Source organism: Pleuronectes platessa, chromosome 9 (assembly GCF_947347685.1).
Source record: "Pleuronectes platessa chromosome 9, fPlePla1.1, whole genome shotgun sequence".
NCBI lineage: Eukaryota > Metazoa > Chordata > Actinopteri > Pleuronectiformes > Pleuronectidae > Pleuronectes > Pleuronectes platessa.
In genome coordinates, this window is record NC_070634.1 from 16,528,314 (window position 1) to 16,554,444 (window position 26,131).

The 26,131-nt window shown below is 41.3% G+C and overlaps 3 protein-coding genes across 3 annotated transcripts; 2 read left to right on the forward strand and 1 right to left on the reverse strand.

Moving 5' to 3' along the window:
* Positions 1–261: 261 nt before the first annotated feature.
* Positions 262–10,785, reverse strand: mfn1b (mitofusin 1b). The gene is made up of 18 exons (XM_053431405.1): positions 10,643–10,785; positions 10,027–10,185; positions 9,782–9,917; positions 9,188–9,350; positions 8,179–8,303; positions 7,967–8,075; positions 7,280–7,387; positions 6,853–7,006; positions 6,471–6,538; positions 5,105–5,226; positions 4,570–4,696; positions 4,167–4,271; positions 3,960–4,062; positions 2,739–2,965; positions 2,407–2,586; positions 2,080–2,276; positions 1,654–1,788; positions 262–1,308 (listed from the first exon to the last, which is right to left on the reverse strand). The coding sequence occupies exons 2-18, from the start codon at positions 10,172–10,174 to the stop codon at positions 1,239–1,241; spliced, it is 2,277 nt and encodes a 758-aa protein (XP_053287380.1). The 5' UTR covers positions 10,175–10,185; positions 10,643–10,785; the 3' UTR covers positions 262–1,238.
* plaat1 (phospholipase A and acyltransferase 1) lies at positions 10,146–15,116 on the forward strand. Its single transcript, XM_053431403.1, has 5 exons — positions 10,146–10,236; positions 12,941–12,990; positions 13,299–13,437; positions 13,874–14,142; positions 15,015–15,116. The coding sequence occupies exons 2-5, from the start codon at positions 12,964–12,966 to the stop codon at positions 15,114–15,116; spliced, it is 537 nt and encodes a 178-aa protein (XP_053287378.1). The 5' UTR covers positions 10,146–10,236; positions 12,941–12,963.
* A 366-nt stretch (positions 15,117–15,482) lies between these two features.
* On the forward strand, positions 15,483–24,857 carry ftsj3 (FtsJ RNA 2'-O-methyltransferase 3). The gene is made up of 21 exons (XM_053431085.1): positions 15,483–15,677; positions 15,788–15,893; positions 16,763–16,809; positions 17,138–17,217; positions 17,430–17,529; positions 18,049–18,243; positions 18,333–18,448; positions 18,559–18,663; positions 19,238–19,338; positions 19,541–19,624; positions 19,730–19,876; positions 20,147–20,282; positions 21,143–21,336; positions 21,870–21,981; positions 22,180–22,261; positions 22,347–22,521; positions 22,661–22,752; positions 22,914–23,016; positions 23,682–23,865; positions 24,015–24,109; positions 24,226–24,857. The coding sequence occupies exons 1-21, from the start codon at positions 15,611–15,613 to the stop codon at positions 24,473–24,475; spliced, it is 2,571 nt and encodes an 856-aa protein (XP_053287060.1). The 5' UTR covers positions 15,483–15,610; the 3' UTR covers positions 24,476–24,857.
* The last annotated feature ends 1,274 nt before the right edge of the window (positions 24,858–26,131 follow it).

Sequence of the window (26,131 nt, forward strand, 5' to 3'; positions counted from 1 at the left end):
TGTGCATCGTTTGGATCCATGTTTAATCGCCATCAGTCCTCTTCCTCCTCTGTGTTTTTGAATCGTTCCTGCCACCAACTCATCAGCTGAACAGTGAAACCCATTGAGACGTATGATTTTGGGCGGTTGCTGATTTGTCTATTTATGCTCCAAACAAAAACAGGGACTCATTGTAAAAAAGAAATGCTCCAGTCGTGGTAAAGAAAACTCTTGGTTTGTTTAACACAGCTTTGAAAGTTGTTCGAATAAACACAAGACATCTTTTCTTTTTGGCAGATTTAATACAGTCTGGTAAATGTGGAGATATTTCAACACATTCAAGAAAAAAAGAGAACACTTTACAAACTGTTGACTTGTGTAATCGTCACTACAAGCCTGATGGATATAAATAAAATAGGATCTTATAAAATGACTTTTTCCAAAGCTTTGTTTTTTACTGTACATTTTAGTTTGATAGAAAATAGAACTTGAACCAACAGCATTTTAAAGACATGCTTTGAATTTACTTGGATTTGTACTTTCCCTTCTGATTCAGAAAAATCTGTTCTCTTTCTTTATTAAATATATTTATTTTTCTTGCTACGATACAGTAGATCATGTGCCTTAACAGAAACAATGTACAATTTGACACAGGCTTCATTTGCCCCACTAAGGTAAAAAAAAAAGGCATATTCACAGTTAGAAGCACGTTAGTGTCAAAAGATAGCACCCGATCTGTATTTTCAAGCAGACAGATTCTATCACGTCTTTGTGGAGCGTCAACGTGCACATCAGGTTTGTTTTACATCTCTCCAGCACCTGAAGCACCTGGCAGGCGGAGGATGAGGGCAAATACTGTCGTGACTGCGCCCTCACCCTTCTCTCTCCGCTAAGAGGAACCACAGATCATTTTCATTGTCTATAAATCAGTTTTCATTAATCGATTAGTCTTTAAAAAACTCTGATCTGAATTAACATAACATTTTACATATTAAACAAAAAAAAAGGGCCATGCCTTGACTTTTGAAAAACTGTTGCCCGATTGAATGATTAATATTTCACTGATTATGAAAATAGCCAGTGCATTTACTTTCTCTTGACCAAATGATTAATCAATTAAGCTTATCAGCACCACGTCCCAGAGGATAACTGGTGTAGTGGGGCTGATGGGGGAGGACCAGGGGCGGTGAGGTGGCGCCTGCATGAGGAATGACGGGCTCATCTTGAAACCAGGTGTGGGCCGATGAAGAGGAGCATCTTCACTGCGGGAGCTGCAGGTACTGGCTCGTGAACATCTCCAGCTGCCTCTCCAGGTCTGTGGCTTTGTGTCTGCAGAGGAAACAAACACGTCAAGTAAATAATGCAGTTTGTTTGATTTATTTTCAGAACTGCTCTTTCTTTGACAGCTGTTGGTCATCCAATCAGGAGGAAGTCTGGTGGAGTTCTGCTGGACTCTACGTACTAGAGAATAATAAATAAGCTTTGGAAGAAACTCCAACTACTGAGGTAGATCGGGTTAGTTTGACCCGGGTGTGGATGGAGAATTTTTTGATTGTTTTATGGAAGTAAAATCATTCATATCTAGTACATCAATTTTGTATTGTTTACCAGACAGTCATCCACTCTCTCTCCACTACTCCCCCCTCCCCCAACAAGCCAAGGATCTGCACATACCGCAGGCTCTTCGAGTGGCTCTGGACAGTCTCCAGCTGATCTATCTTGACTGTCAGTTGGCGGATTTCTGCCTCCAGCTCTTTTTGCGTCTGCTCCACCTGCTGACAGAGCCGTGCAAAGGTCGTAGTCATCTCCCTGGCAACAAAGAGGGCACACTGGTTATTTATTTAGCCCCACAGTGGAGGGGAAGGCTCGGTGGGGACATGGCTGTGCAGAGTCAGGCTTTGTCAGTAGCTTATCGACCAGGAAATTGAGGAAGGGTTCAGAGAAATTAGTATTCGCTACGTAACCTAAAACATTTTGGTGATGATGTATGTAAAAGGAATAACAGACTGAAATCTTAATCTTAAATTAGGCCAGCGGTATCATTTTACTTATTAAATACAGGACTGCCTAATGAACAGCAGATGCAGCATCAGGACTTACTTTTGGACCTGGTGGCTGCAGCTGCTACTAGTGAAGCTGACAATGAGCTGCAGCTTCTCTGTAGCATAGTCCACAAACTGGCGCTTCAGCGTGCGCTCCTTTGCCTTGGTCGTCCAGGTGAGTCTCTCGTACAGGTACAACAAGCCGTACAGTGAGGTCGAGAGGGCGATCAGCTTCCAGCCAACTGTTCTCCACACCTTAGGGAAAACAGACAGACAGAGGCTGAGTTCGCACTCACAGGTTAAAACACGTGGATTAACAATGGATGGTTTTCAATGTCAAGTGTTTGCGTCCACCAAGTACAAAACAAGTGAGGAAACCACATACCACTCCTCCAACAATGATAACGCTCATTGAAGTGCGGGAGGTGAGGGAGGCCACATTTGTTGCCACGGCTACCATCAGGTCCTCCTGGGTCATCAGGGCTGTCTCGTTGTTTGCTTGCGACGCTATGGAGGGCGGTCCTGAGGAAGGAGTCATGGCCACGGGCAGTGCTGGTCGAGAGCCCTGAGGGATAAGATGCTGAGTTTAGAAATCAGACACATCTTCTGTGTGGTGTGTTTGGAGTCAAACGGGCCACATCAATCAACAGGAAGTTTAATTCTTCCTCACCCTTGAAGCCCAAGTACCCAACTCTATTCTGAAGTCACGCTCCGTACCTGTAGGTTCTGATCCACCAGTCTGAGGGCTTTCTGTGCATTGACAGATCCTAGGAAGCGGTGGACCAACGCTGTCCAGCCCAACGTAAACTGAAACTCAATGTTCTCCTGGAAGTCGCTGCAGAGTGTGGCGCAGTTAAGGTCGTAACATAGGTCAAACTTCCTGCTGGGTACCAGCATGTTGATTTGGCTCTGGGCCATAGAGGGCAGCAGAGGGATCATGCTCTCTGGAGAGAGGAAGGAGAAAGAGAATTACACTAACAGGAATCACTGTAGCTTCTGTAGCTTAGTTTGTATCTTAAACGTGTAATGACACACAGGTTACAACACAAAGTGACAGAAACAACATCACAACATTATCATTGTGGTCTCTGCTGTTCCTCATCTCTCCTCAGGGATCAAACAACTACAAAATATCACACCACAATTTCACAACAGCAGCTGAAGCCTTTTCATCAGAGGGCACATTAACACCTTTTCAACATCACTGTCAGAGTGACGCATTTGTAGCAGGATGGGGTCTGGGATGATGGCCTTCAGTGAGGAGGGTAAATATAACAGAGAGCAGGGTGTCACAGATCATAGCCCGAGAGACCAAAGGGTTCGGGCTAAGTTTAACACCAGAGTCTGAACAAGCAATTGCAATCATTTCTATGAAAATATAATATACGTCTAAACTGGGTGCGAAACCAGGCGGATCTGGGGAGGGGTCAGAGACCCCTTGATTGACACCCCATGTCTCAAGGTATACTTAGTCTAGTCTTAGACATAAGGCTGCACGGTTTTGAGTGAAGATACATTCCTGATAACAAACCACTCAGTTTGTTGATCAGATATTTGCCTTCTGCAGTTTATTTTTGAACCAGTATTTTTAATCAGGAGGAAGCTAAAATCCTCTACTAGTGGTTTCTGTTCATTTGACTTGGATCATAAAGAGGTGAATAACTCAGTGCAAACAAGGAACTTGGCTTAAGCCATTTTCAGATATGCAAACCGGAAAAGGCTTGGAGATTTTCCAGAGTTCACATACGAGGAACACAGCAGCTTCGTGTCAGCTCCATTTAACCCATGTGTCAATTCAGCAAAGATAATTCCCTTCTACTGGCACAGCAGCACTGAGACATAAGGCTTACCTCAGTTATATGAGCGTGAATTGAACTATTTGTTCACTGACAATGTGACTCAAAGGTGGACTCGTGATTTTGTTCTCAGTTAACTTACCCATCATGTATCTCTGAGAAAACTGGACAGATGCATTCACGGCGTTGGAGCAGCGGTAGGCCAGTTTCTTGCCCATTCCCTCCTCCACATGAGCCAGCAGCTCCTGTCAACAGCAACAGGGATCAGAGGTCACATGGAATGCAGTCGATGAAAGAGAGCCAAGGATGGACCAGGAAAGGTGACAAATTAACCAGGGCGGCTACTTACAGACTTGTAGATTTTGAGGATTTGAGGTGAGGGGTGGAAGTCGGAGTGGAACTCATCTATGATCACATGGAGACGGCAGATTTCCTCCCCCATTGCGCTGGACACCTGGATAAACCACAGTCAGAGTCATGAGTCTCCCACAGGAGTAGCCAGGCCTTCTGAGTGTCGCTAGCAGCACCTAGCAGCTCAAACAAGCTGAAGATACACCACAGACTTGTTTTTTCTGATAGAACATCTGTGTGTGTAACAACATTGTGTGTTTCAATCACATTCTAGTGGGGATGTGGAAAAAAGGCTTTATAAAAAGCTGCACAACTCTAGAGCCACAAGTTCAGACACAGTAGTGACATTGTGTGCACGTCAGACGGTTAGAGACTCTCAAACCAGTTGTCACCTACGTTACCTTGGTTTCGACTTCTTCACTTAGGGCTTTAATCTTCGTCTTGATGTCAGAAATCAGCAGGTTGAGTTGATTCTTGACAAACTCCAGTCGGTCAATCTGATTCTCTCGGTCCACCTGTGCCGCCACCCTGAAGCCCCGCCCCACCAGCAGGAAGAAATGTCACAAATACAAACCAGCAATACAAATACAAACCAGCAAAAAAACTAAACACAGTAAGGTAAAGATACACATAGAGTACCGTGAGAAAAAGCATTTGAGAGAAATCCACTGACAGTTATAAAATCGAATATCTGGAATTTATCCTATAGAATCTTATTTTAACGCAAAAAGTTAAATTCATAGTAGTGACCAAAGTTTAGTTGAATCCATAATTCGACCCCAGATTCATAGTCTACCTCAACAAGCCCTTCATGGCATTGACAAGAGAAGACAACATCACATTGACATTATCATTGAAATCAGATTAGCATTAGCAATTCATCTCTAACAACATGCTCCCAACGACAAAAAAAAATCCAAATGGGAGGATACTCACCTTTTCCCCGCCGCCTTGATGTTGATGTCGTCCATGATGCTCTGGACTTTTTCTGTGATCTGCTTGGCCCTGATAGTGTGCTGCTCAAACTTTGTTTTCACTGCTGACTGCGAGATACACTCCTGCGAGGCCATAACACACAAGTTACTGTGACGGTTACAGGGGCTGAGGCTGAGCCGGGGGCGTGCCTTCACACGCCACCGGGGACAAACAGGACAAGACAGACACCTGCTACTTTTAACTCAGGAGAAGAAACTAAAAGGAAACTCAGGAGGGGAAAAGGAGAGCAGCAGGGTGTGCGTCTTGAGTCCCACAGCCCACAATCTGTTTGTAAGGTCACAGTAATGTGTTGTTGGAGCCACAGGGAAAATCAAAAAACATATAAAAAGAATACAACCAAGAAAGTAAATGACAGAAAAAACTATATACGTAGGAATATTGCATCGCTTTGGGATGAATTTTATCATGGTTTAGGGATTTTGAAGGTGGTTGTTTTATGAAAATTTGATTTCAAAAGCTGCTTTTTTTTTCTAAATGGCCTTTAAAAAAAATAAAAAAAATAATAAACTGACAACTACAATGTTATAATAATTTCCTTTTCCCACTTTCCCCCACTCATGGGCTGTCATGACGGTCTGTCATGGCTATGATCCCATTTTTTGCTCCTTAAAGACAGGAGCCACTAAAGTCAATGATCATTTAGGGTCTTAACTCAAATGTCATAGGGACAAATTCAGTTTCTCCAAGTTAAAAGCAACAAAACACAGAAACACAGAGAAGACTCAACAGGTGGTACAGTTCAGACAGAACTAAATCAAAATGGAACAAAAGCAAACGGATGTCTCGCCGAAGTGAATCTAGACTTCAGCAATGAAGACGCAGGTTGATGGAAAAGGCACAGTGACTGGTCTACATGGCCTTTGGGGCGGCCGGCCGGAAACTGTGCGGTTAATGGTGAAACCTCACGAGTAGTTAATGTGCCGGCGGTTGACTGGTCAGGTAAGTGGTCACTGTTAGGAGACTAACTCCTCTAGCTTATATCTTTGAATGCACAATAACCTCAAACAGAAAAGAGCCTGGAGGGAATGAATGAAAAATACCCTCTTCTACTCTGTCCTGTAGTAACTCACTCTAACCAGCATTGACCAGGCATCAACCTGAGTGAACTTCTTTCAGCTGAGCCTGGTCAATTGTGCAACCTGCTGTTTTTTGACTCGACTTCAAACCTCAGGCTCAAACCCGCTGAGACGTCTTTCTGGTACCAGATTAACAGTATCAGTGTTTTTATCAAATCTCATACATTTACATTGAACAAATTATTGTGTAATTTTCCTCCAGCTCTGTCTCCTTTGGGATTCAAACACACCTCAAACCTCCTCTCAAAGCACTGGAACTCCTTCAGTCTCTCCTGGAAGCCCTCAGCCAGAGCGCCACCTGTTGAATGAAATGAGTATTAAAGTACTTGCCATCAGTGCAAACTACAAAATATACATAGAATACACATTTCGAATTAGTTTTGGCTCATTTTCTATTAATGTAATTACTGTTCCATTATCATTATCTGTTGAAATGCAACAGCGTGTGCCGTTTTCTATCCATTACACTAATTAAAAAATTAAAAAGATAACAGAATGTGGACGATAGGAGAAAAACCTGCATCCAAATTTCATATCAACTACATATCCTGTTTATATATAATCAAAGATTCAAGCCCTACACACACAGCATCACCTTTCTGTTTTCCTCACCTGATTCGGGCATGCCCTGTGCACGTTGCATGCGAGAGTTGAGCACCTCTTTGGCGGAGACAAAGAAAATGCGGTCGGGAGCCTGCTCGCGGTCCACAACCTTCAACTCCTCCACCAGGAAGTTCACACAGCGGTCTGTGTGCTGCTTCCTCACCTGGAGCAGGAGAGTCACTTTCTTAGAGAGGCATTGGTGTTTGTAATTTAACCTCATGGAAATCATATATTAGAAAAATAAAATAATAAAGATAAATGTTCATTCATATATATATATTTAAATTGAATGTGTTCAGTTCAAACAAAGCATAAAAACAACACATTCCTTTTAAAACCCAAGAAATCTTAAAACTGATGACACATGTTAAAACATATTTAGTAAAAAGTAAAAGGTTTGTTTCTGAAATGAGGTGGACACAGAGGGTTGACTCACATCCTCCATGTACTCCGGTTCATTGGCTGAGGCGTCCCAACGGTTGTTGAGAATGAAAATGTTCGGCTTTGACAGACGTTCGTTAACTTTGTGGAAAAAGTGCTTTTCCTAGACGGGGGAAGAGCAAAAAGAGACGGACACGAGATGTCAGTGATGTTACTGATAGCGATAAATTCATTATTTTATACCAAAATTCTCTCATTTTCTCTTTGACAAGTTGAAATATTTCAATTAAAATCGAAATATGTTAGTTTTACATAATTTGGTGAATTTGGCATCACAACATGGATATGATATTAATTGTTTCCACAACCAGACAGAATTCAGGCTCTCTTACATTATGCCTGGAGTTTTATTTCTATCACCCAGAGGGGAATGTGTGTTTGCCTTTAAGAGAAGCCGCCAGGTTAAGGAGCTCTGTGATTGACTCTGGTTGCAGCTTCACTTTGCATGAATGCCTCAACAGACAGGAACAAGAGTGGAGCCTGTGTGAGACAGACACAGGCAGCCACATTCCCTGCTCTGTAATCAGCTCAGCAGAGAACACGTCCACAATGGTCACATGTAAACGGTAACTTTAATTCACATAAGTCTCAAAACTGAAAACTTGCTTTGCTTGCTATGATTAAATAGTATAATAAGTTACACTATATGAGTGGTCATATTTCAGTACTTCAATCACATTACCGTGTTCATGAGAGTGGATTCAGAGTTGGCCACCAGCACGAACACATCAGCATCAAGACAGAACTTCTCAATCCAGGTGTCCAGTTGTGTTGTGACATCTGTCCCGGGGCTAATAGGTTTAAAAGAAGTTCAATAGAGAGTTGGAATGCAGGAGATCTTCATATTACATGAAGTAAAATGCAAATCTGGACACTAATGATGCATTCTGTTACCTGTCTACAAGCACCAGGTCATCTCGAAGCAGAGCACACTTGGTTTTTGGCCAGAAGACGCGCACGAGACAGCCTGCGTCCAGACTCTCGTCCATGTGGAGAGCGTGAGCCAGCTGGTTTACTGTCTGCAGAGGGGTTGGACATGGAACGCCGTCACAGAGGTTAATGTGAGGACTAACATTATAAACTAGTAGCTTTAGATTACTCCTGAAGTCATGAATTACCAATTGTTATAGCAATAACATTTTGGCCGCCATTCAATATTGATTGATCTGTTTCTTTTTTGCACAACATTGTTTTTGTTTGTTTTTACAATGTTTAAAATAACAGTTGATAGTAAAGATATTTATAGCATTATCAACTAAACTATTTCATTTTCATCACTAAAAGGAGAATTTGTAAAATAAGAAATCAATAATAAAAACATATTACACTACCAGTATCCACTCAGATTTTACAGAATATTTAGTAGTAGTTGATTTCACATTAAAACAGACATTCATTTTTAACAGTATGGATAGGGAAGCACTGACAACAACAAAAATGCTCGACAATCAAAAGCATGATTTAACTGCTTCTACTGAACCCGTGTCAACCTCATTCAGTTCAGTTGGCGAGAGAGAGAAGTGGAGAGAGAGCAGCGTCTCCCACATCGGGCTCTCATGTCAGATACCTGACACCACAGTAAACATCATGCATAGCCGTCACATGTCCTATATGACAGCAGGTTCAAGTAGAAGTGGCTAAAGTCATACATGTTTACTATATCCTCTCAAAAAAAAAAAAAATATTAAAGCTTTTAATTCAACATGTTGAGGAATCAGAATTAAGATACGAGCTTGGTTATCAGGGTGAGTAATAAACCTTGTCAGTTTGTATCCTCAGACTTGTGAATATAAGTACAACAACAAGTCCTCAACAAGCCTAAAAGAGAGGTCCTGTAGTTTTCAGTAGCTGAACACATGTTGTCCCAGGGAATTTAAATTGTTTTAATTTAAATAATATTCACCTTGATGCTCTTTGCCTCATCGGAGCCCTCTGTCTTGAGGTAAGCCATGTCTTCATCTGTGCCCTCCACACTCAGGAAGCAGTTAGTGGTGTGGCCAATACCGCTGGGCAGCACGCGGTCCCTCAGCATGGCGTTGACCACTGTGCTTTTACCGTTACTTGTCCTAAGAGCAGACAAAACAGTCAGAGATTAGCTTTACTCAGAATAATCATGAACGAATGATCAGGACTTCGGTATAATGTTCTTGTAAATGCAGCTACAGACAGTAAAACATATCAATGCATTTTACTGCCTGCCTAGTCGGCCGTTTTCCTGTGTTAGTCTGTACTTTTCTAGTTATGTGTGTGAAATCTCTCAGGTTTCTCAGTCTCACCATTTGACTTTCAGATTCACGGCTCGGTAAACATCAGATTAAACTATGCAACAGAACGAGTTTTCACAATAGAAAGTGCATAAGGAGAAGAAAATAAAAGTGAAAGCAAAACAGCTACGTTGACGTTTGGAGGGACTGGTTTAACTAACACAAGGGAAGTGTACATAAATGGAATTCATATTAAAAAGAGAGTTTTAGAATCGCATCCGAAAAACATTTACCTGCCAAAAAAGGCCACTTTCATGTGCCTGCGGGCCAACACCTCCTTAATGATGGCAAGTTTGTCAGCATACGCCTGGATCTCCAACTTTTGATCCTCACTGGCGAGGTCCTCCAAAGCTTTGTTCGCACAAGTTTCTGTTGAACAAACACAACAACCTCCACCATCATCATCCAAACACACTGCGAGAGCTGCCTGACAGATGCTGATAGGCCTGGCCAATACCATACACATCAAACCACTCACCTTCTACAAAGTCTGAGGTCTCTTTAACATAATCGAGTAGCTGTTGAAACACGTCGCCGATCTTCTTCTTGGCCACAACAAAGTGCTTGAGGGGAGAAAAATCCCCCTGAGCGGAGTCCGTCCTTCTGAGTGGAGGGGCTGCAGCCATGGTTCCTCAGTCTGGAGAGACGAGAGGGGTCAAACAGGGCAAACACGGCTGTAACCGTGCAGGTAAACAATACAGTCAACAATGGCGGTCATAACATTGCACGAGAGGGAGGGTTTGTGTTGATCACATAAATGCAGGTGCACAACTTTTAGGGCAACTGGGATATTTAGGGAAAGCCGTGTCCCGTTAGCCGAGTTATCTAAGTGTGAGCGACAGAAGTCAGCGCAAACACGTGATGCCAACACACAATACACAACCCACACACACAATTAAAGACACACATTTGCATTTCAATGATTCATATTCATGACTAATATGTGGAATTCCAGAGTTAATGGAGCGGACACAGGCTCCCTACACAAGCTAGCTATCAGATTAAGCTAGCACCATTTACCCGCGGCGTCGCGGCAGCAAGCTAGCGTTAGCAGCGCGGATAATGTAATAAAGATAAGAACACAATGTCCTCACCGCGGTCCTCAGACAGCCAGTGTCCTCTTCTCATAACACGCCCAGCAGCTAAACACACGGTCCCTCTCACTGCTGATGTGTTAGTATCAAGCGCTAACCTTGTGTTCGAGTCCCACAACAGCGCCGCTGTCAGAGCAATTACTTTCCTGGAGCGAGTTTCAAGATAAAAGCTCTTTTGACAAAGTGCTTGTGGATTTTCAATTGAACGTGTTTCATTGAGACTTGAAATTGTCTCCTGCTGATTTGCATTATGCTTTAAGAAAACGTGGTTGTTATCTTTACTCAACCGATTCACCGTGGCCACCATAATAATAGTACAATTTTACACTTTCTTTACTGCTGAAATCTTCATTCTCTTTTGATTTGATTTTGAAAGTCTCTTCCTGCCATTTCCTGGTTAGCGTGATGCAGTGACAACATCCGATCAGGACAGAGGGGCGGAGACAAGAGCCGACACGATTGGCGGGCAGCAGCCAATCATTTAGCAGAGAATCCATCCAACCCCTGTCATGTCCTTTAATGTCCCTGAGAACTCAACTCAGTAGATAGATAGATAGATAGATAGATAGATAGATAGATAGACAGATAGACAGATAGACAGATAGATAGATAGATAGAGAGATAGAAACAGGGACTTTTATATATTACATTACATTACATTTCATTTAGCTGACGCTTTCATCCCAAGTGACTTACAATAAGTGCGTTCAACCATGAGGGTACAAACCCAGAACAACAAGAATGAAGAAAGTACAATTTCTTCAAGAAAGCCAAACTACAAAGTGCATGAGTTAGTATCATTTAAGTGCTACTAAATTATTAGTTTAAACTTTTAGTCAAAAGACATATAAAGAGAGAGAGACTAATGCTTTTAAGTTTATAAAAACAGATTTAAAGATAACTAACTGAAGCTATTGAAAGTTATGCTTTACACTAACAAAGTCTGAAAAAAATATGGTACAGCAGATATATAATATGCGTTTCCTTTTTTTTTTAAAGCATGCAATGATGCTATACAATTCATGAATAAGGAATTCCGTAATCATATGCATAATATAATTCTGAACGTCCATCCAAAACTCACTGGTATACATACAGTGATAAACTACATGACATTTTGGTCCAAACAATTACAGCTCAGGGTGTGGGGGTGACTCAGTCTATATTTCATTTTCTTTTCTCTTGGAAAAGGTCGAGCACTGGTCCAAACCCTACTGCAGTAACTAACCATGCATTACCTATAGCCATGCTTACAATGCACACATGAGCAGCCTGTGAACGGGACAATGCCCGAGAGGAAACGCCTCTGTTTGTGTATACGTGTGTGTGTGTGTGTCTGAGTGAGAACTCAGCTTCTGTGGCAAATCAGTCAGAGCAGCGGACACTGAAACACCTCCAGCTCCAGCCTCTGTTTGGCTTTGAGATATTTGAAAACTGCGCATCACCTCAGAAACTCGGAATTTAACTTTTTTTTTTTCTAGTTGGATTTTTCTCTTATGGTTTTTTTTAAAGACTGTGTGTGGATTTATGATGGAGAATTAAAATGGTGAGGAAGAAAAAGCTGCTAGTGTTTGGGTGAGTATTGCTCCTGCATTCGGAGCGTCAGAGATTATTTCAATTCTTAGCCTTTTTAAAAATCACCATGATGCTATTACGTGATTTTAAAGGTGTCTCGATGCTTTATTTTTATATGTCATGTTGTATTTCTATGTTATAGGTGCCTTTCTTTTTCAGCAGCGCGGCCTCAGCATGTTAAATTAGTGATGAGATGGATTTACTAACTGCTCCCCTGGGCAGATATAGATTTCATCTCATCCAAATGTCATTTTCATCCCAACTGAACTCTTGCACTGGAAAACTTGAAACTTCAATAGTTTAAATTGTTATTTTGGGTGATTTCAGGGAAATCGTGAACAAAAACCATGGAAATTACTTTTTAAATATAAATTTACAATTTCATTAGTGAGTTTTCCTCATGTGAAGTAACCTGGGCTCAAACTATGTTTCTGTCAGCTTCCCCATTGTGTTGATGCCATTGTGGCAGCATAGGTGACACAACAGCTCATGTGTGTATTGTCTGTGTGTGTATGTATGGGTGACCTTTACATTGTGAAAAATCCCGTCCAGCATTCTCTTTCTCTGGTAATTTAGTTATTTTGCCACAAACAGGGTACAAAAAATAAAACTTCAAACCAAATGTATGATTTCTCCATCCTCAGATTCACATGTCTGCCAGGGGGTTAAAGCCAGTTGTTTGACTGGAAAACATCCTGTGACTTCTTTCTTTCCTTTTTTTAGAATTTGTGGAAGCATGATGTGGGATGGATAAACAACAACAAAACTATACTGTAAGTCCACTTTCTGAATTGTTTTATTGATGAATGAATGTCAATTTCTAACGATGGAGTATGAATGACCCGGGTGACCTTCTAAAAGGGACACGTATGAGTCAGTGGTCATTTCAATTAGTATTTATTATTTTAAAAGTTTTCAAGGCCTCCATCCGATGTTTGATGAAAGAGTGTAACTTATAATATCTCCTATAATTACATTTTAATATCATTATTTTACAGCTCTTTGCTCTATTAAGCTTTCGTGAAAAGAATGAATCTGTGATATCAAATACAAAACTGCGTCTCCGTGGCTTTCATCGTAGATGGCTTCCAATGACCCTGACCTTCCTGACCTCTGTGGTGACCCCCAGCCTGGTGACCTCATTGAGATCTTCCGACCAGCCTATCAGCATTGGGCTCTCTACCTGGGAGACGGTTACATCATCAACCTGACTCCTGTTGGTTAGTGGGAACCTCTTAATTCAGACTGAATTAAAAAGAATCATGCCACCTTCATCCAGCCATTGTGACAAATTTGACCAGTCAGAGTAAAGCTTGTTTAATAAAGTGTAGATTCAAACTCAAGATCATCACCAGAATCAATGACACGACTAAATACCCATAAACATGTTTTCTTTCTTTCACCTGTCAAAGTGGTTTAGTTACACTTTAAGGTGAATTGTAAATGATAAGGTTGATTGCATTTCCCATTCAACAGCTATATTTTGGATAATGGTTACCCAGCTCTACCTGTTGCAGGCCGCAGGCCGAAAAAAAGATTTGTCGTCTGCTGAACTTTGACAACCTCTTTAATTAGGTCAACTTATAAATCATTTGCTGTTACAACTTGGAGAAAGAAGTGGGTTAAATCCACTAAGTCCCTTCTCTCCCTGTACAGATGAGAGCCAGGCAGCCGCCATGTCCAGTGTGAAGTCCGTCTTCAGCAGGAAGGCAGTGGTGCGCATGCAGCTGCTGAAGGAGGTGGTGGGAAGCGACACGTACCGGGTCAACAACAAGTACGACCACAACCACACACCCCTGCCCATCTCCGAGATCATCCAGCGAGCGCAAGTCCTCATTGGCCAGGAAGTGTCCTACGACCTGCTGGGGAGCAACTGCGAGCACTTTGTGACCCTCCTGCGTTACGGGGAGGGGGTGTCCGAGCAGGTCTCTCACTGTCTCTTTACTTTCTGTCTCATGTGTAATTAGGGAAAAAACACTTTTGCTCAGAAGGCCACATTGTCTTATGGATCCTTAATGTCACCAAGGTCATAGTTTCACTTGAAAAATACATTTTAGAACAAGCAGGACATTTCAAACTGAATTTCTTTCTAAGTAAATAAAGTCAAATTTATTTTTGGAGTGAATTGAATTAACGTGAATTGGATCATTGGGCAGTGCCTTGGGTTTCCTGAATGTGGAAATAAATGTCAAATATCACCATTTGTCCAAAAACTGCAGTGAGATGCAAAGGGGAACCTAAAATAAACCTTAACTCAAAACACAAATTTGGTTCCTGTTTCCCAAACTACATTTTGTTCTGGTGACAGGAAGTGATGTATTAAAACGTAGTGGGACGATTCACCCAAAAACCCAAAGAAGTGTATTCTGCAGTGAGATGTATTAACTTTAAATGATTTACACACAGTATTGCAGAGGTTAAAGTTATGCTCTTGGTCGACATTAAAGGGTTTATCTACCAAAAAATCTATGTTCTGACCATCAACCCTGTGAAACCAAACCATGGTTTACAACACTGACCAGTTTAACATTGAAATATCCATATAAACTCTTCAGTGGGCAACATATTGAACCGAAGTGCACTCTTTGTTCTTTGATAGATGCATGTGTTGGTTTGGTGAATTATTTGCTTCCTCTTCTTTAGGCCACAGACATATTTAATATATGTACATCTGTTAAGGAATTGATTCTATTCTGAATTATGCTGTACCATTAAGATTGCTTTGTTCTGATCCCTGCTATCCCTTTGATGTAATACTAAATAACTCCCAAAACTCTGCTCCGCTTTGTCTCCACAGGCTACCCGGGCCATTGGGGCCATCAGTTTGGTGACGGCAGCAGCCAGTGCCTTCTCTGTCCTGGGACTGATCAACACACGATCCAGAAACAGACCCTTCTGACAGAGGGTCTTGTCCCCCAACATTCATGCGGCTGTAAAAAATTGAAATAAAGCATTATTATTAATTCAAAACAGTGTGTTAGTTGTCAAGTGATTTCTTGGGTTAATTAAGCAATCAAAAAGTCAACCTTTTGCCATTTGTGGCAAATTTACAGGACATAGACGGAGAGAGAAGGAAATAGCATTTTGGTCTTGTTTCTGAAACTGTGAAATTGACCTGCAGTAAATGAGCCTCAGCAAATCATGACCCATTGTGGGAACGATAAAAGATCATCTCATTTTATCTTAATTTAAATGCAGTTGGACTTGCAGGCAGCAGGTGGCAGCAGCGTCCTGTGAACAACGGGAACAACTGAGACGAAGAAGAAAGGGTTCCGGTGGCTCGGTGAGAACTTCCGCACCGAGGCAGGAACACGTGTTTTGTTTTCCTGCGGCTGCTGTGAGTCCTGACAACGTGTAAGATTCTGTGTTAGCGCTGATCGTAAAAAAACAACCATGGGGAAGAAGCTGAAAGTCGGAAAGACGCGAAAGGATAAATTCTACCACTTGGCCAAAGAAACAGGTACAGTGTGACTCTCAGGAAACACAACTCACGACTTCAGCTTGATGTTAGCTTTAGCACACTTGCTAGTTAAGTCGAATAACCCGGTGTTGTGTTTTTTCCCCCTCCAGGTTATCGTTCTCGTTCCTCCTTCAAACTCATCCAGCTCAACCGTAAGTTTCAGTTTCTGCAGAAAGCCCGAGCCCTGGTGGACCTGTGCGCTGCTCCGGGAGGATGGTGAGCGACATCTCTGACATGAGTGCATCCTCACTGGGAACCATGCATGTGTGTTCAAGTCAAACATGTGGGAACTTCAGCCCTCTTCTCAGATTTCACTCTTTAACCAGATGTAGTTACAGATGATATGTGTGACAAGCAGGAACACATCTGGTGTGATGCTGACATGATGTCAAAACAGATCTTTACTCAGATTTTAATCTTAACCCTGAACATAAAGTCAATGCACTCTCAGTTGGCAGATTGTTAGGTACCCAATGGGGAAATGGGTTGTAATAAGTAAACATAGGGAAATGTAAAAAAGTGATATTTACAATGTAAATAGGATACATGCAATGTAAGGGGGAAAAAAGGTAATAGAATTATTAAAATTAAAAGCTTAACATAAAGTGCAACTTTCACTGTAGTGGTTTTTACAAAAAGTGTAGTTGCACAGGATGATTGCACGAGCAAGTAGAAAAACCCTATGTACATAAATATAAGGACATATTGTGAAGGGCAAAAAGCTATGTTCCATTAAATGGTATGAGTAGAAATGAGATTACACCGGAGTTAATTGAGCAGTCCAGATTTCTGGAACCCTGCCTTCATGATGTTATTTATATCAACAAGGGAAGACTGAATATCAGAAACATCTCACTGTACAATGCAACACAGATCAGAAGCTCCACTGACCACAGTAAACCTGTCACATGGTTAAATCAACACATCTGAACCTAATGACCTTCGTGAATGCAGGATTTATTGCGGTTTTTGCCAGATGTATCTAATTAACTGCCAAGTGCATTTGTAATGTTTGCCTAGAGAAACAAAAGAGCGATGTATGTTGTGAACGTGACTAAAGACACTGATTACCTTTCTCCTTGTAGGTTGCAGGTAGCATCAAACTTTATGCCCGTGTCAAGTCTTATTATTGGTGAGTCTCATATTGTCTTTAAGGTCACATTTGCTTTCATCTTCCTTTTTAAAGTGTCAGACAGTATCGTAGTTTAAGTTTTCATATTCAAATATCTTTAGTTTGAATCAGCATTAAGTTACATTTCAGAGGCTGGAAGGGGAAATGCTCTTTGTAATTGGCAGATCAATGCACTCAATTGAATTTGGAAATAGTTGACAATTTACCCTCAATGGATTAAATAGTTAACCAAAATATAGTTTTAGCTCTGGTCTGATTTATTTGTTCAGGAAGACTCTGTGATGAAGATGATGCAAATGAATGTTTTAAAATGGTCTCCTCCTGTCAGGTGTTGACCTGGTGCCCATCAAGCCCATTCCTAATGTGGTGTTGCTGCAAGAAGACATCACCACAGAGAAATGCAGACAGGTGAGTTGCTGAAATTCAAACAGTGATCAGTTTAATGCAAGAAATAAAATTAAAAAAAATAGATTTTTCGGTTCTTCACATCACACTACTTCTTAATGCAATGTACATGTACTGTTTTTCAAAAGATTAGACTTCTTTAAAATCACAAACTGTATTCTAGTTCTTCTTAAAATAGATTTTTTTAAGTGAGATACCATGTTTCTTATATGCAGGCTATAAAAAAGCAGCTGCAGACTTGGAAGGTGGATGTGGTATTAAACGATGGAGCCCCGAATGTGGGAGCCAACTGGTCACATGACGCCTTCACTCAAGGTTCGTACACCCAAAGAATCAGGACATTAGACTGAAACAACGAAAAAATATAACGGACTCAAACACATACTATTGATGTCAGTGTTTATTTATTTATTATTATTTATGTCACTTAAAGTCCCAACAGTCCATGAAATAACGAATTGTAATAGAACATTTAATCATTTATCAACATTAAGTATTATTAGTTATTCTCAGACATGATCACAGAACCAGGTCTCATCTAAAGCAGGGACACTGGGACAGTGTCATGTGACCAACTGTCTGGATTACAAGTTCCAATATCGTTAGGAATATATAGAAAAAGCTTAAAATTTTGAATGAAGACTCCAAAAACTTAAGTACAATAAAGACACAGCAAACTGGTACATAACTAATCTGTAAGAAACTACCCTAACAATTACAGCACCTCTGCAGTTTGCCTGTCTCTTGATCTAGGAGTATTTTATAAAAGTCTCAATAAGTTGTCAGAATCCAAGGTATTTGAACCTAACACGTCTACATGTTCTTCATCTCCAGCTCACCTGACGCTGATGGCTCTGAAACTGGCTTGTGACTATCTGGTCAAAGGTGGCACTTTTGTCACAAAGGTCTTCCGCTCCAAGGATTACCAGCCGCTCCTCTGGATCTTCCAGCAGTTCTTCAAGAAGGTGCAGGCCACCAAGCCGCAGGCATCCAGGAATGAGTCCGCTGAGATCTTTGTCGTCTGTCAGGGTCAGGAACAGTTTATGATGACTGGATTTTAATCTACCCCCTAAAGGAAGAGCCTATGTGTTTAAAAACTCCTTTTGTCCCCCTTCCAGGTTACCTTGCCCCGGATAAAATCGACAGCAAGTTCTTTGACGCCAAATATGCGTTTAAGGAGGTGGAGGTTCTGGCCAAAACTGTGAAGGACCTGATGCCTGTCAAGAAGCCGAAGGCAAGTTCACTGCAGGGATGAAGGAGAATTAGAGGAGCACCTGTGAACAGTCTAGTTTTGGTTCATTTATTGTCTCCATTACTGACCAAGCAGTTCTTCTTCTATTCCAGGCGGAGGGATACACGGACGGAGATCTGACTCTTTACCACAGTTTCACAGTGACCTCTTTTCTCAGAGCGGAGAACCCTATTGACTTCCTGAGCAAAGCCAGTGAGGTGAGATATCTGCACGTTAGAGATTCGCTGTTCGGCTCTGACGACATCTGAATCCACACATATGCTTAACTCATCTGCCCGTCACCCACTCCGAAGGAATTATCTTCTCCAAATTAGAGACCTGCACCCACATGAACATTCCACACCACCTCTACTGGTGATAATATGGTAACATTACACTTTAGAAGGCCGATTTTAATTTAATTCACGTTTATTCAACTCGTAGCCACGTTGGAATTTGGAAGGTGATGAATATAAGTTGTGGCCACGAGATATGAGTCTGTTATTTACAAACGAGACCTGTTCAACTGAACTGAAAGTCTTTTGGTTTCACTTAATCACATGATGTAGCCTCTATAAGGAGCTTTAGTTTGACATTCACATAATCCCCAGTTTCTCTGCTCTCATAGGGTTTGAGTAATTTGAGGGAAACAAGATGTGGTTAAATACCAGGGAAACATCAGCTCAGTCTAACTTGATTAGACTTGTCAATCTATGCATTGAAGAGACAAAAAAATCAGTCTTATTAAAAACTCTCCCATCTTGCCGTCCTCACTCTGTCCTCTTCTTTCAGATCAGCTTCGATAACGAAGACCTGGAGTCTCACTCAGCCACCAGCGTTGAGATAAAGGAGTGTTGTAGTGACATCAAAGTCTTGGGCCGTAAAGAGCTCCGGTAAGCCCCGATCTGTCCCCGCTCAGGTGTTTGTTTTTAGACAACAACAGTGTGTTACACATCAAAAACTTGACGTGCAGTAGGAAGAAATCACATATTAAAACACCCTTTAGCATTCGTTCAATGCTGTTACTTTATTATTATTATGGAAATAGTGCAGATAAAAATGATTGACTCAGGTATTTCTGTGTGTATTCTGCAGCCTGCTGCTGAGCTGGAGGACCAAGCTACGGAAATTCCTTTCCAAGAAACTGAAGGCGGCCAAAGAGCAGGACCCGGAGCTCAAGTAAACACGTCTTTATAGCATCTTCACACATGTCTACAAAAAATTGTTCTGTCCTTGCAAGGATTTGCCTCAGCTGATCAAACATCCTCTCTGCTTTGTTTTCAGCTTAAGCTCTGATGAAGAGAAGTGTAAGTCCGACGACGAGCCCGAACAGAAGAAAGAGGTGGAGGACGACGAGGAAAAGGAGGAGGAGGAGGAATTGGAGAAGAAACTGGCGGAGCTGAAAGCGGAGGAAGTGTCTGAGCTCAGACGGTATGACAAACGCTTTTAGTCTTTCCTGAACTTTCATCTTGTGGAAAAGTTTAATCAATTGATAAGTCATAGTGTCTATCTAACACCAGAGATTTGTCTGGATTGTCATTTTGAAAAGTGTCTAAACAACAGAACCCTCAAACCAAGAGTAATATTATTGCAGGTGGATTTAGTGAAAATGTCTGAAATCCTCCATTACTCTGTGATTTGATATTTCTCAAGAAAACAGATTTGTATAACTGTCTCATCTTATCCTATCTGCTCCATCAGGAAGAAGAAGAAGCTGCTGAAAGAGCGGAGGAAGTTGAGGGAGAGGGTGGAGCTGAAGATGGACCTGCCGGGCGTCTCCATCGCCGACACAGACGACACATGCCTGTTCTCTCTCGCAACCGTCAAGAAGCAAAAGGTAACAAAGTTCCCACGTTAACTGATGTGATCTCTGAACTAAAGTCACCTGTTTTCTCGGTAGACTTTAATCCATCTGGTTGTGAAGTTCGCGTGGATTTTTCTGGTTTTATCACGATGCAGGATTTGTGGTCCGTGTGCTAACATCAGTTTTAACTGTGGGTTTAACCTGGATAAATCCCCATGGTAACATACGCTGATCACCTAACTTGCTTTGCTGTGACAGAAATGAGACCCACTTGTGCTGTAATGATGGAGCAGTGATATAAGCTTGTTTTGGTTCACACAGTAGGAGCATCACTTATTTTTCATAGTTCATATTCATACAGATTATACAGAAAGGAGGCGCATCAGACTCTGAGGTAGTTTGCCTTGTGAGCCAGCAGAGGGCGCTCACTGTCACTATTTAATACGTATATATTGAATACATTAACGTGTCACATCAAAATAGTTTGAACAGCATTTCGCAGTGGTTGCTTTAGGCCTGAAACGTGTGTTAACTTATTTGTATTTGTCTGATATAATAGTTTGCTCTTTGCTTTTAGAATATGCTGCTATGACAATGCAGGCTTAATGAACCCAGATAACTAAGAGATACTCCTTAGTATGTTGACCTTTCTTTGTAGAACAGGCGTCAGGTGGCCCAGGGGTTATTTTATCTGTTTGGAGACCTTCATTTTTAATATTTCAGTCACGGTAACTTAATCGACCTATTGTTTTGAAGAGACCCCCCCCCCCGTCCCGTCCGAACCGAAGTCAAACTAACACTGAACCCCCACTAAATTTGACTTGCTCCAGTTTTCTCTGTGAAGCAGCAGAACTCTTCCCTAGTACCAACTTATTTTAACTTCTCTCCATCAGGTGTTGACTGATATGTCCAAGGGGGACATGCAGCTGGCGGATAATCTACCAGATGAAGATGATGACATGTACCTGTCTGAGGATGAAGAAGACGATGCAGATCAAATGTCCCTGGCCTCTGATTTAGATGATGATGACATGGAGGAGGTGGAGCAGCGACAGAAAGAGCTGGAGACGAAGGCCCCTAAGAAGAAGTAAGTAGCTGCTCAGACCAGGAAGTTTCCAACTGCTTAAAAACACGAGCTGCTGCTGTGGTTTGGATTTGACATCTCAGACACATGGGAGAAGATTACTGCAACTTCTTTGAGTCTCAAACTGAAAGTTAGTCCCAGTCTTGTCCAATAAGTCAATGCCTCTGTCGATAGTTTTAGTAATAGCACGGCAACACTGGCCTAAGTGTGAAGCTTCAGTCTGAAACCTAAAATATGTATTTTTAAATATAAGTATTTGTGTAGAAAAATATCTGAATATATTCCCTCAATAGCCTTCAACTTGTAAATGACCCTAACCCTCAATGTTTGCAAAGTACATGCTTTTGATATAAATGACCCGATTCCCAGATTTGTTTCTATTTGTTTTCATCTGTAAACTGTATTAAATTCAGCAAGCGTTAAATTAAAGAGGGAATATTTGGCCCATGTTCTGAAGAAAATGTCTTAATTTCACATAGTTCATACCCTCAATAATTCCTGAATATGGTTTCTGATTTGTGTACTTGTTTTTGCAGAGTACAGTTTGCTGAGGAAGAGGAGGATGAAGGGAAGGACAGTGGTCTGCTAGTGGAGCTGGAGGGAAAGGATGAGAAGAAAGAGCGAGAGACCAGCCTGTGGTTCAGCAAGGTTTGTTTCCCATAATGCAACACAACATGCACAGCCCTGGTGTCAGGGGTATGTTGACAGTTCTGCAGATTGATGTTGTAGTGCGACTGGTAATCTGCTTCTTCTTGCACATTGTTACTGATCGTTCTCATGGTTTACACCTGCACATGAGGCGATTTCTGTGTGATGTCTGACCTTTGACCCACTCTTTCTCTGCAGGGCATCTTCTCTGAGATTGATCTGGAAGGAGATGCAAAGAGTGAGCTCCAACACACTGAGTTGCTCCAGAACCAACAGACAGGTAACTGACACAAGAATGATGAGAATATTAGTTCTCTTACATCTAGGAGTCTTTGAAAATTATTAAAAGTTGGGACCTTTTTCAGTAAAAAGCCAAAAGAGGAAAGCTCAGGAGGAGGCAGAGGCAGAGGAGGAGGAGGCAGAGGAGGTGGTGTCAGCTGCTGCTGCTCCTGCTGCTCCTCAGCCAGAGGAGGAAAAGGCGGGACCTTTGAAGGAAGCTGAGAAGGAGAGCGACTCAGACGACAGCAGCGATGATGAGAAGTATGACCTCATGTCCTGTCTAATCTGCTTTTTGTGAATGATATTATTCGATGAGTAGAACTTGAATAGAATGAACAAGCTTAGATTCTATTATGTCACAAATAACCAATGTACAAACAATTTACCTGCTTTTTCCCAGAGAGATCTCTAAGATGAAGCAGGCGAAGGGGGCTGCTGGGAAGTCAGGAGAGGCCGATGACGACCTCAAGGTTGTTCCTGTAGAGAGCACCAGTAAGTTAATTCCTACTTGAATAGGGTATATTTCCGATGAAATGTTCTGGAGAAACTAGAGTTAAAACTAGACATGTCAGCATAAGAAGCTTTTTAACCAAATTAATACATTTCAGTGAGAGTTTAACTTCATGGATGTGTGAATGTTTTGTGCCCCTCAGGTAAGAAAGCCAGGATCCTGAATGCTGAAGGTCTGGCCCTCGGCTGTAAGATCGCTACGTCGAAGAAAACCGCCAGAGACCTGATGGACGGCTCCTTTCACAGGTGGGTGGTGCTTCATAGTGTGCGTAGCTTCTGTCTGAGTCCAACTGTCTCACAAAGCAGATTTCTGTATTTTTAACAGTGTCAATTAACCCACACTAAGACTGTGATCAGCAATCAATTAATTCCACTGACAAGTATCTAAAACCTTTTATTGGATTATTCTGTATCATCTGTCTATTGCTGATAATTATGTATATAAATTATAGATATGACTCAAGTTTGCTGTGGGTGACATTTTCCTTCATTATGGTGAAAATGGGACCTGTAGTTAATGAGTCAATCCTGCATAAACATCCTGCTCCAGTAAATACTCACCAGTTTCCAAAATGTGTGAAAATACAAGGATCATGTTTGATTGTGAGCCATCTTTAGAGGTCTCAATGTGAAGAATTTGACCTGGGATGAAAGATATTTTCATCATTTTTTAAAGATATTCTTGTGGTTTTGCTTTGTTCATATTTAAAACTTACCACAGTCAGTTTCTACAAAATCCTCTTTACACTGATCAATATCTATCGCACATGTTGTCGTCGCACAGCTTGTTTTGTGAACCCACCTGAGTCAGTGAAAATACTGGATTTAGTTATTGTGTTCTAAGCAGTAAAATAAACCAATCAATACCTAAATAGTATTGTTTTCACTTATACAACTGTCTGCTTCTCAAGGTATGCTAGCTCTGACGAGCCCTGGGAAGTACCCGAGTGGTTTCTGGACGATGAGCGTAAACACCGGAAGAAGCCAATACCCGTCACTAGAGAGATGGTGGACGAATTCAAACAGAAATGGAAGGAGATCGATGCCCGGCCCATCAAACGAGTGGCTGAAGCCAAGGCCAGGAAGAAGAGGAGGGTAAGTTGAGGATGAAACCACAATGATGTGATTTAAAGGTTAAAGATTATTTTTATCTTTATAGCAGCTAGATCTCTATTAAGATGCACAAAAACACTCAAAGTATTTCTGTGGATCTTAATGTGTTAGTTTCTCTGTGACTTTTCCAGATGCTGAAAAAGATGGAGACAGCAAAGAAGAAGGCAGAGGCAGTTGTCAACACAGTGGACATCACTGAGAGGGAGAAGATGGCTCAGCTAAAGAGGTATGATGTTACACCTGTACACCAAGTCAATTTTAACTCCTTTTTAAACTGTTAATTTTAGGAATAATAAAATCTCAATTTGATTTTTTATTCTTTTTTTCCCCGCATTCTATCAGTATCTACAAGAAAGCAGGCATCGGGAAGGAAAAGAGAGAAGTCACTTACGTCGTGACCAAAAAGGGAGCCGGCAAGAAGGTGAGCCGGCCCCCCGGCGTCAAGGGAGTCTTCAAAGTAGTAGACGGTCGAATGAAGAAAGACCTGCGGGCGACGCAGAGGAAAGACAAACGCGATAAAAAGGGCAAAGGAAAAGGGGCAAAACCCAAAGGAAGAATACCAAAAGGTGGCAGAAAGAAGGGTGGAAAATAAATGACATTGTTTTGCAGAACTGCCTTTCTATCTAAATAATAGACATCCCCTGGACTCGTGTTGCTGGTGAGCATTTCTGGAGCTTTGTGTCCCACAGTTCACCTCCTGTATCATGAATAGAGGCCAAATGAACTTTGGCATTTGACGTGATTGCCTTCTTTTCAGGAAATCCTTGTTGAGGTTCCTTAAAACAGTGCACACTTGATCTATGATGCGAAGTTGTCCCAGTGCATATGTTTTTAGTGATGTCTTTCTGAAGATGTAAATTATTCGTCCTCAGCTCCTCAAATAGAGCTGAACTGAAGTTTAACTCTACAAAATGCGTTCATTTAATTATGTAAATATTACACACATCTTTGCAATAAATGTTATTTCACTCTTTCATGTGTCTTTTGATTATTTTGCCTTTCACCGGTGTGACTCAAATGAAACTGCCAGTGCAAATACACAAGCTGTATTGGTGACTTGATAATAGATGGAGAAAATAGAATCAGGAATGTGAGACAGTATACAAAGTGTAATAAATACCTTGCTCCTAATGCTGCAGATAGTTTTTGTTTACAGGCAAATAAATGTTGGATTTAAAAATAATTGAATGTTGGTGTTTACGTTTTCTACCTGCTAAATAGTTTCTCATTCAATACAACGAAACTGCAGACAATAGGGAGCAGGACAGCTTTTTTGGTCATGTTGAAAAAAATGTGAATATACAAAGGCATACAGTTTTAAAAACTACTAAATTGCTGAAGCTGTAATCTTAAATGTTTTATTCTAATGCATGAAGATTATGGTTTCTCGTGATTTTAATAAAGTTGTGCTAAACCTGGTAAAAATGCCAAAAACTTGTCCCCTCTTCATTCAGGCAAAAATTCTAACAAAATATATCTCTGGCGTAAACCATGCAGACATCATTAGAAATGACATCGACGACGTCTCAGACACGGATGATTGAATGCTCATAAAATCGTCTTTTCTTCAAGAGCAGTCCGACTGGGACATGATAGTTGTGAAACAACGCTTATATCCTGTTGCCAGAAGTTGTGCCATAAGTATTATTACATACAGACATCTGTTCAAGTATGGTCTCTGATGTAGCTTGAGCAATTTTGTGTCAATTGGACAATGTTATAACAACTTCATTTTCACACTGATCAGTAGCTATGATGACCCTGAGGAAATATTGACACAGAGCTGTTCAGGCTTGTACTCAGATCATGAGACAGAAGTTTGGTGGTGAATGGACACGGCACAGTGGAGTTATGACAACATCGTCTCCTTTGGCAAAGGAGGAACCTTCGCCATACCTCAATGTTTACACGGTTTGAGGAAATGTCCCAATTCTGAGAGAGAGAGAGACGTCACTTTTGAAAGACAAAGATTCCTTTGATCTATGACTACTGACACTGTCCCTGCAGGAGTGGAGTTGTTTGTTGATGGCTCAGCATCAAAGGATTCATGGTCCATGTATGTCCGAGATACAGAGCATCTTTAAAGTGGGGATTAGTTAGATGAGTAATTATGTATAGGAGTACTGGGTTAAAGGAGTGTTTAGTTATTTGGGTAGTGGGTTGAAGGAGTGTTTAGTTTGAGGAGGGGTTGGTTAAATAAATGGTCTGTTAAATAAGCGGTTGGTTAAATGAGTGGTTGGTTAAAGCA

What these genes read in the sequence shown, in the direction of transcription:
- ftsj3 (XM_053431085.1), top strand. Translation starts at nt 15,611, where the DNA reads ATGGGGAAGAAGCTGAAAGTCGGAAAGACGCGAAAGGATAAATTCTAC. An exon ending in GCTCCAGAACCAACAGACAG is followed by an intron (nt 22,262 to 22,346) that starts GTAACTGACACA and finishes GACCTTTTTCAG; the next exon opens with TAAAAAGCCAAAAGAGGAAA. An exon ending in AGGCCAGGAAGAAGAGGAGG is followed by an intron (nt 23,866 to 24,014) that starts GTAAGTTGAGGA and finishes TGACTTTTCCAG; the next exon opens with ATGCTGAAAAAGATGGAGAC.
- plaat1 (XM_053431403.1), top strand. Translation starts at nt 12,964, where the DNA reads ATGGATAAACAACAACAAAACTATACT. An exon ending in CATCAACCTGACTCCTGTTG is followed by an intron (nt 13,438 to 13,873) that starts GTTAGTGGGAAC and finishes CTCCCTGTACAG; the next exon opens with ATGAGAGCCAGGCAGCCGCC. An exon ending in GGGAGGGGGTGTCCGAGCAG is followed by an intron (nt 14,143 to 15,014) that starts GTCTCTCACTGT and finishes TTGTCTCCACAG; the next exon opens with GCTACCCGGGCCATTGGGGC.
- mfn1b (XM_053431405.1), bottom strand. Translation starts at nt 10,174, where the DNA reads ATGGCTGCAGCCCCTCCACTCAGAAGGACGGACTCCGCTCAGGGGGAT. An exon ending in AACCGGAGTACATGGAGGAT is followed by an intron (nt 7,007 to 7,279) that starts GTGAGTCAACCC and finishes CTCCTGCTCCAG; the next exon opens with GTGAGGAAGCAGCACACAGA. An exon ending in ATCAAGGCGGCGGGGAAAAG is followed by an intron (nt 4,697 to 5,104) that starts GTGAGTATCCTC and finishes GCGGGGCTTCAG; the next exon opens with GGTGGCGGCACAGGTGGACC.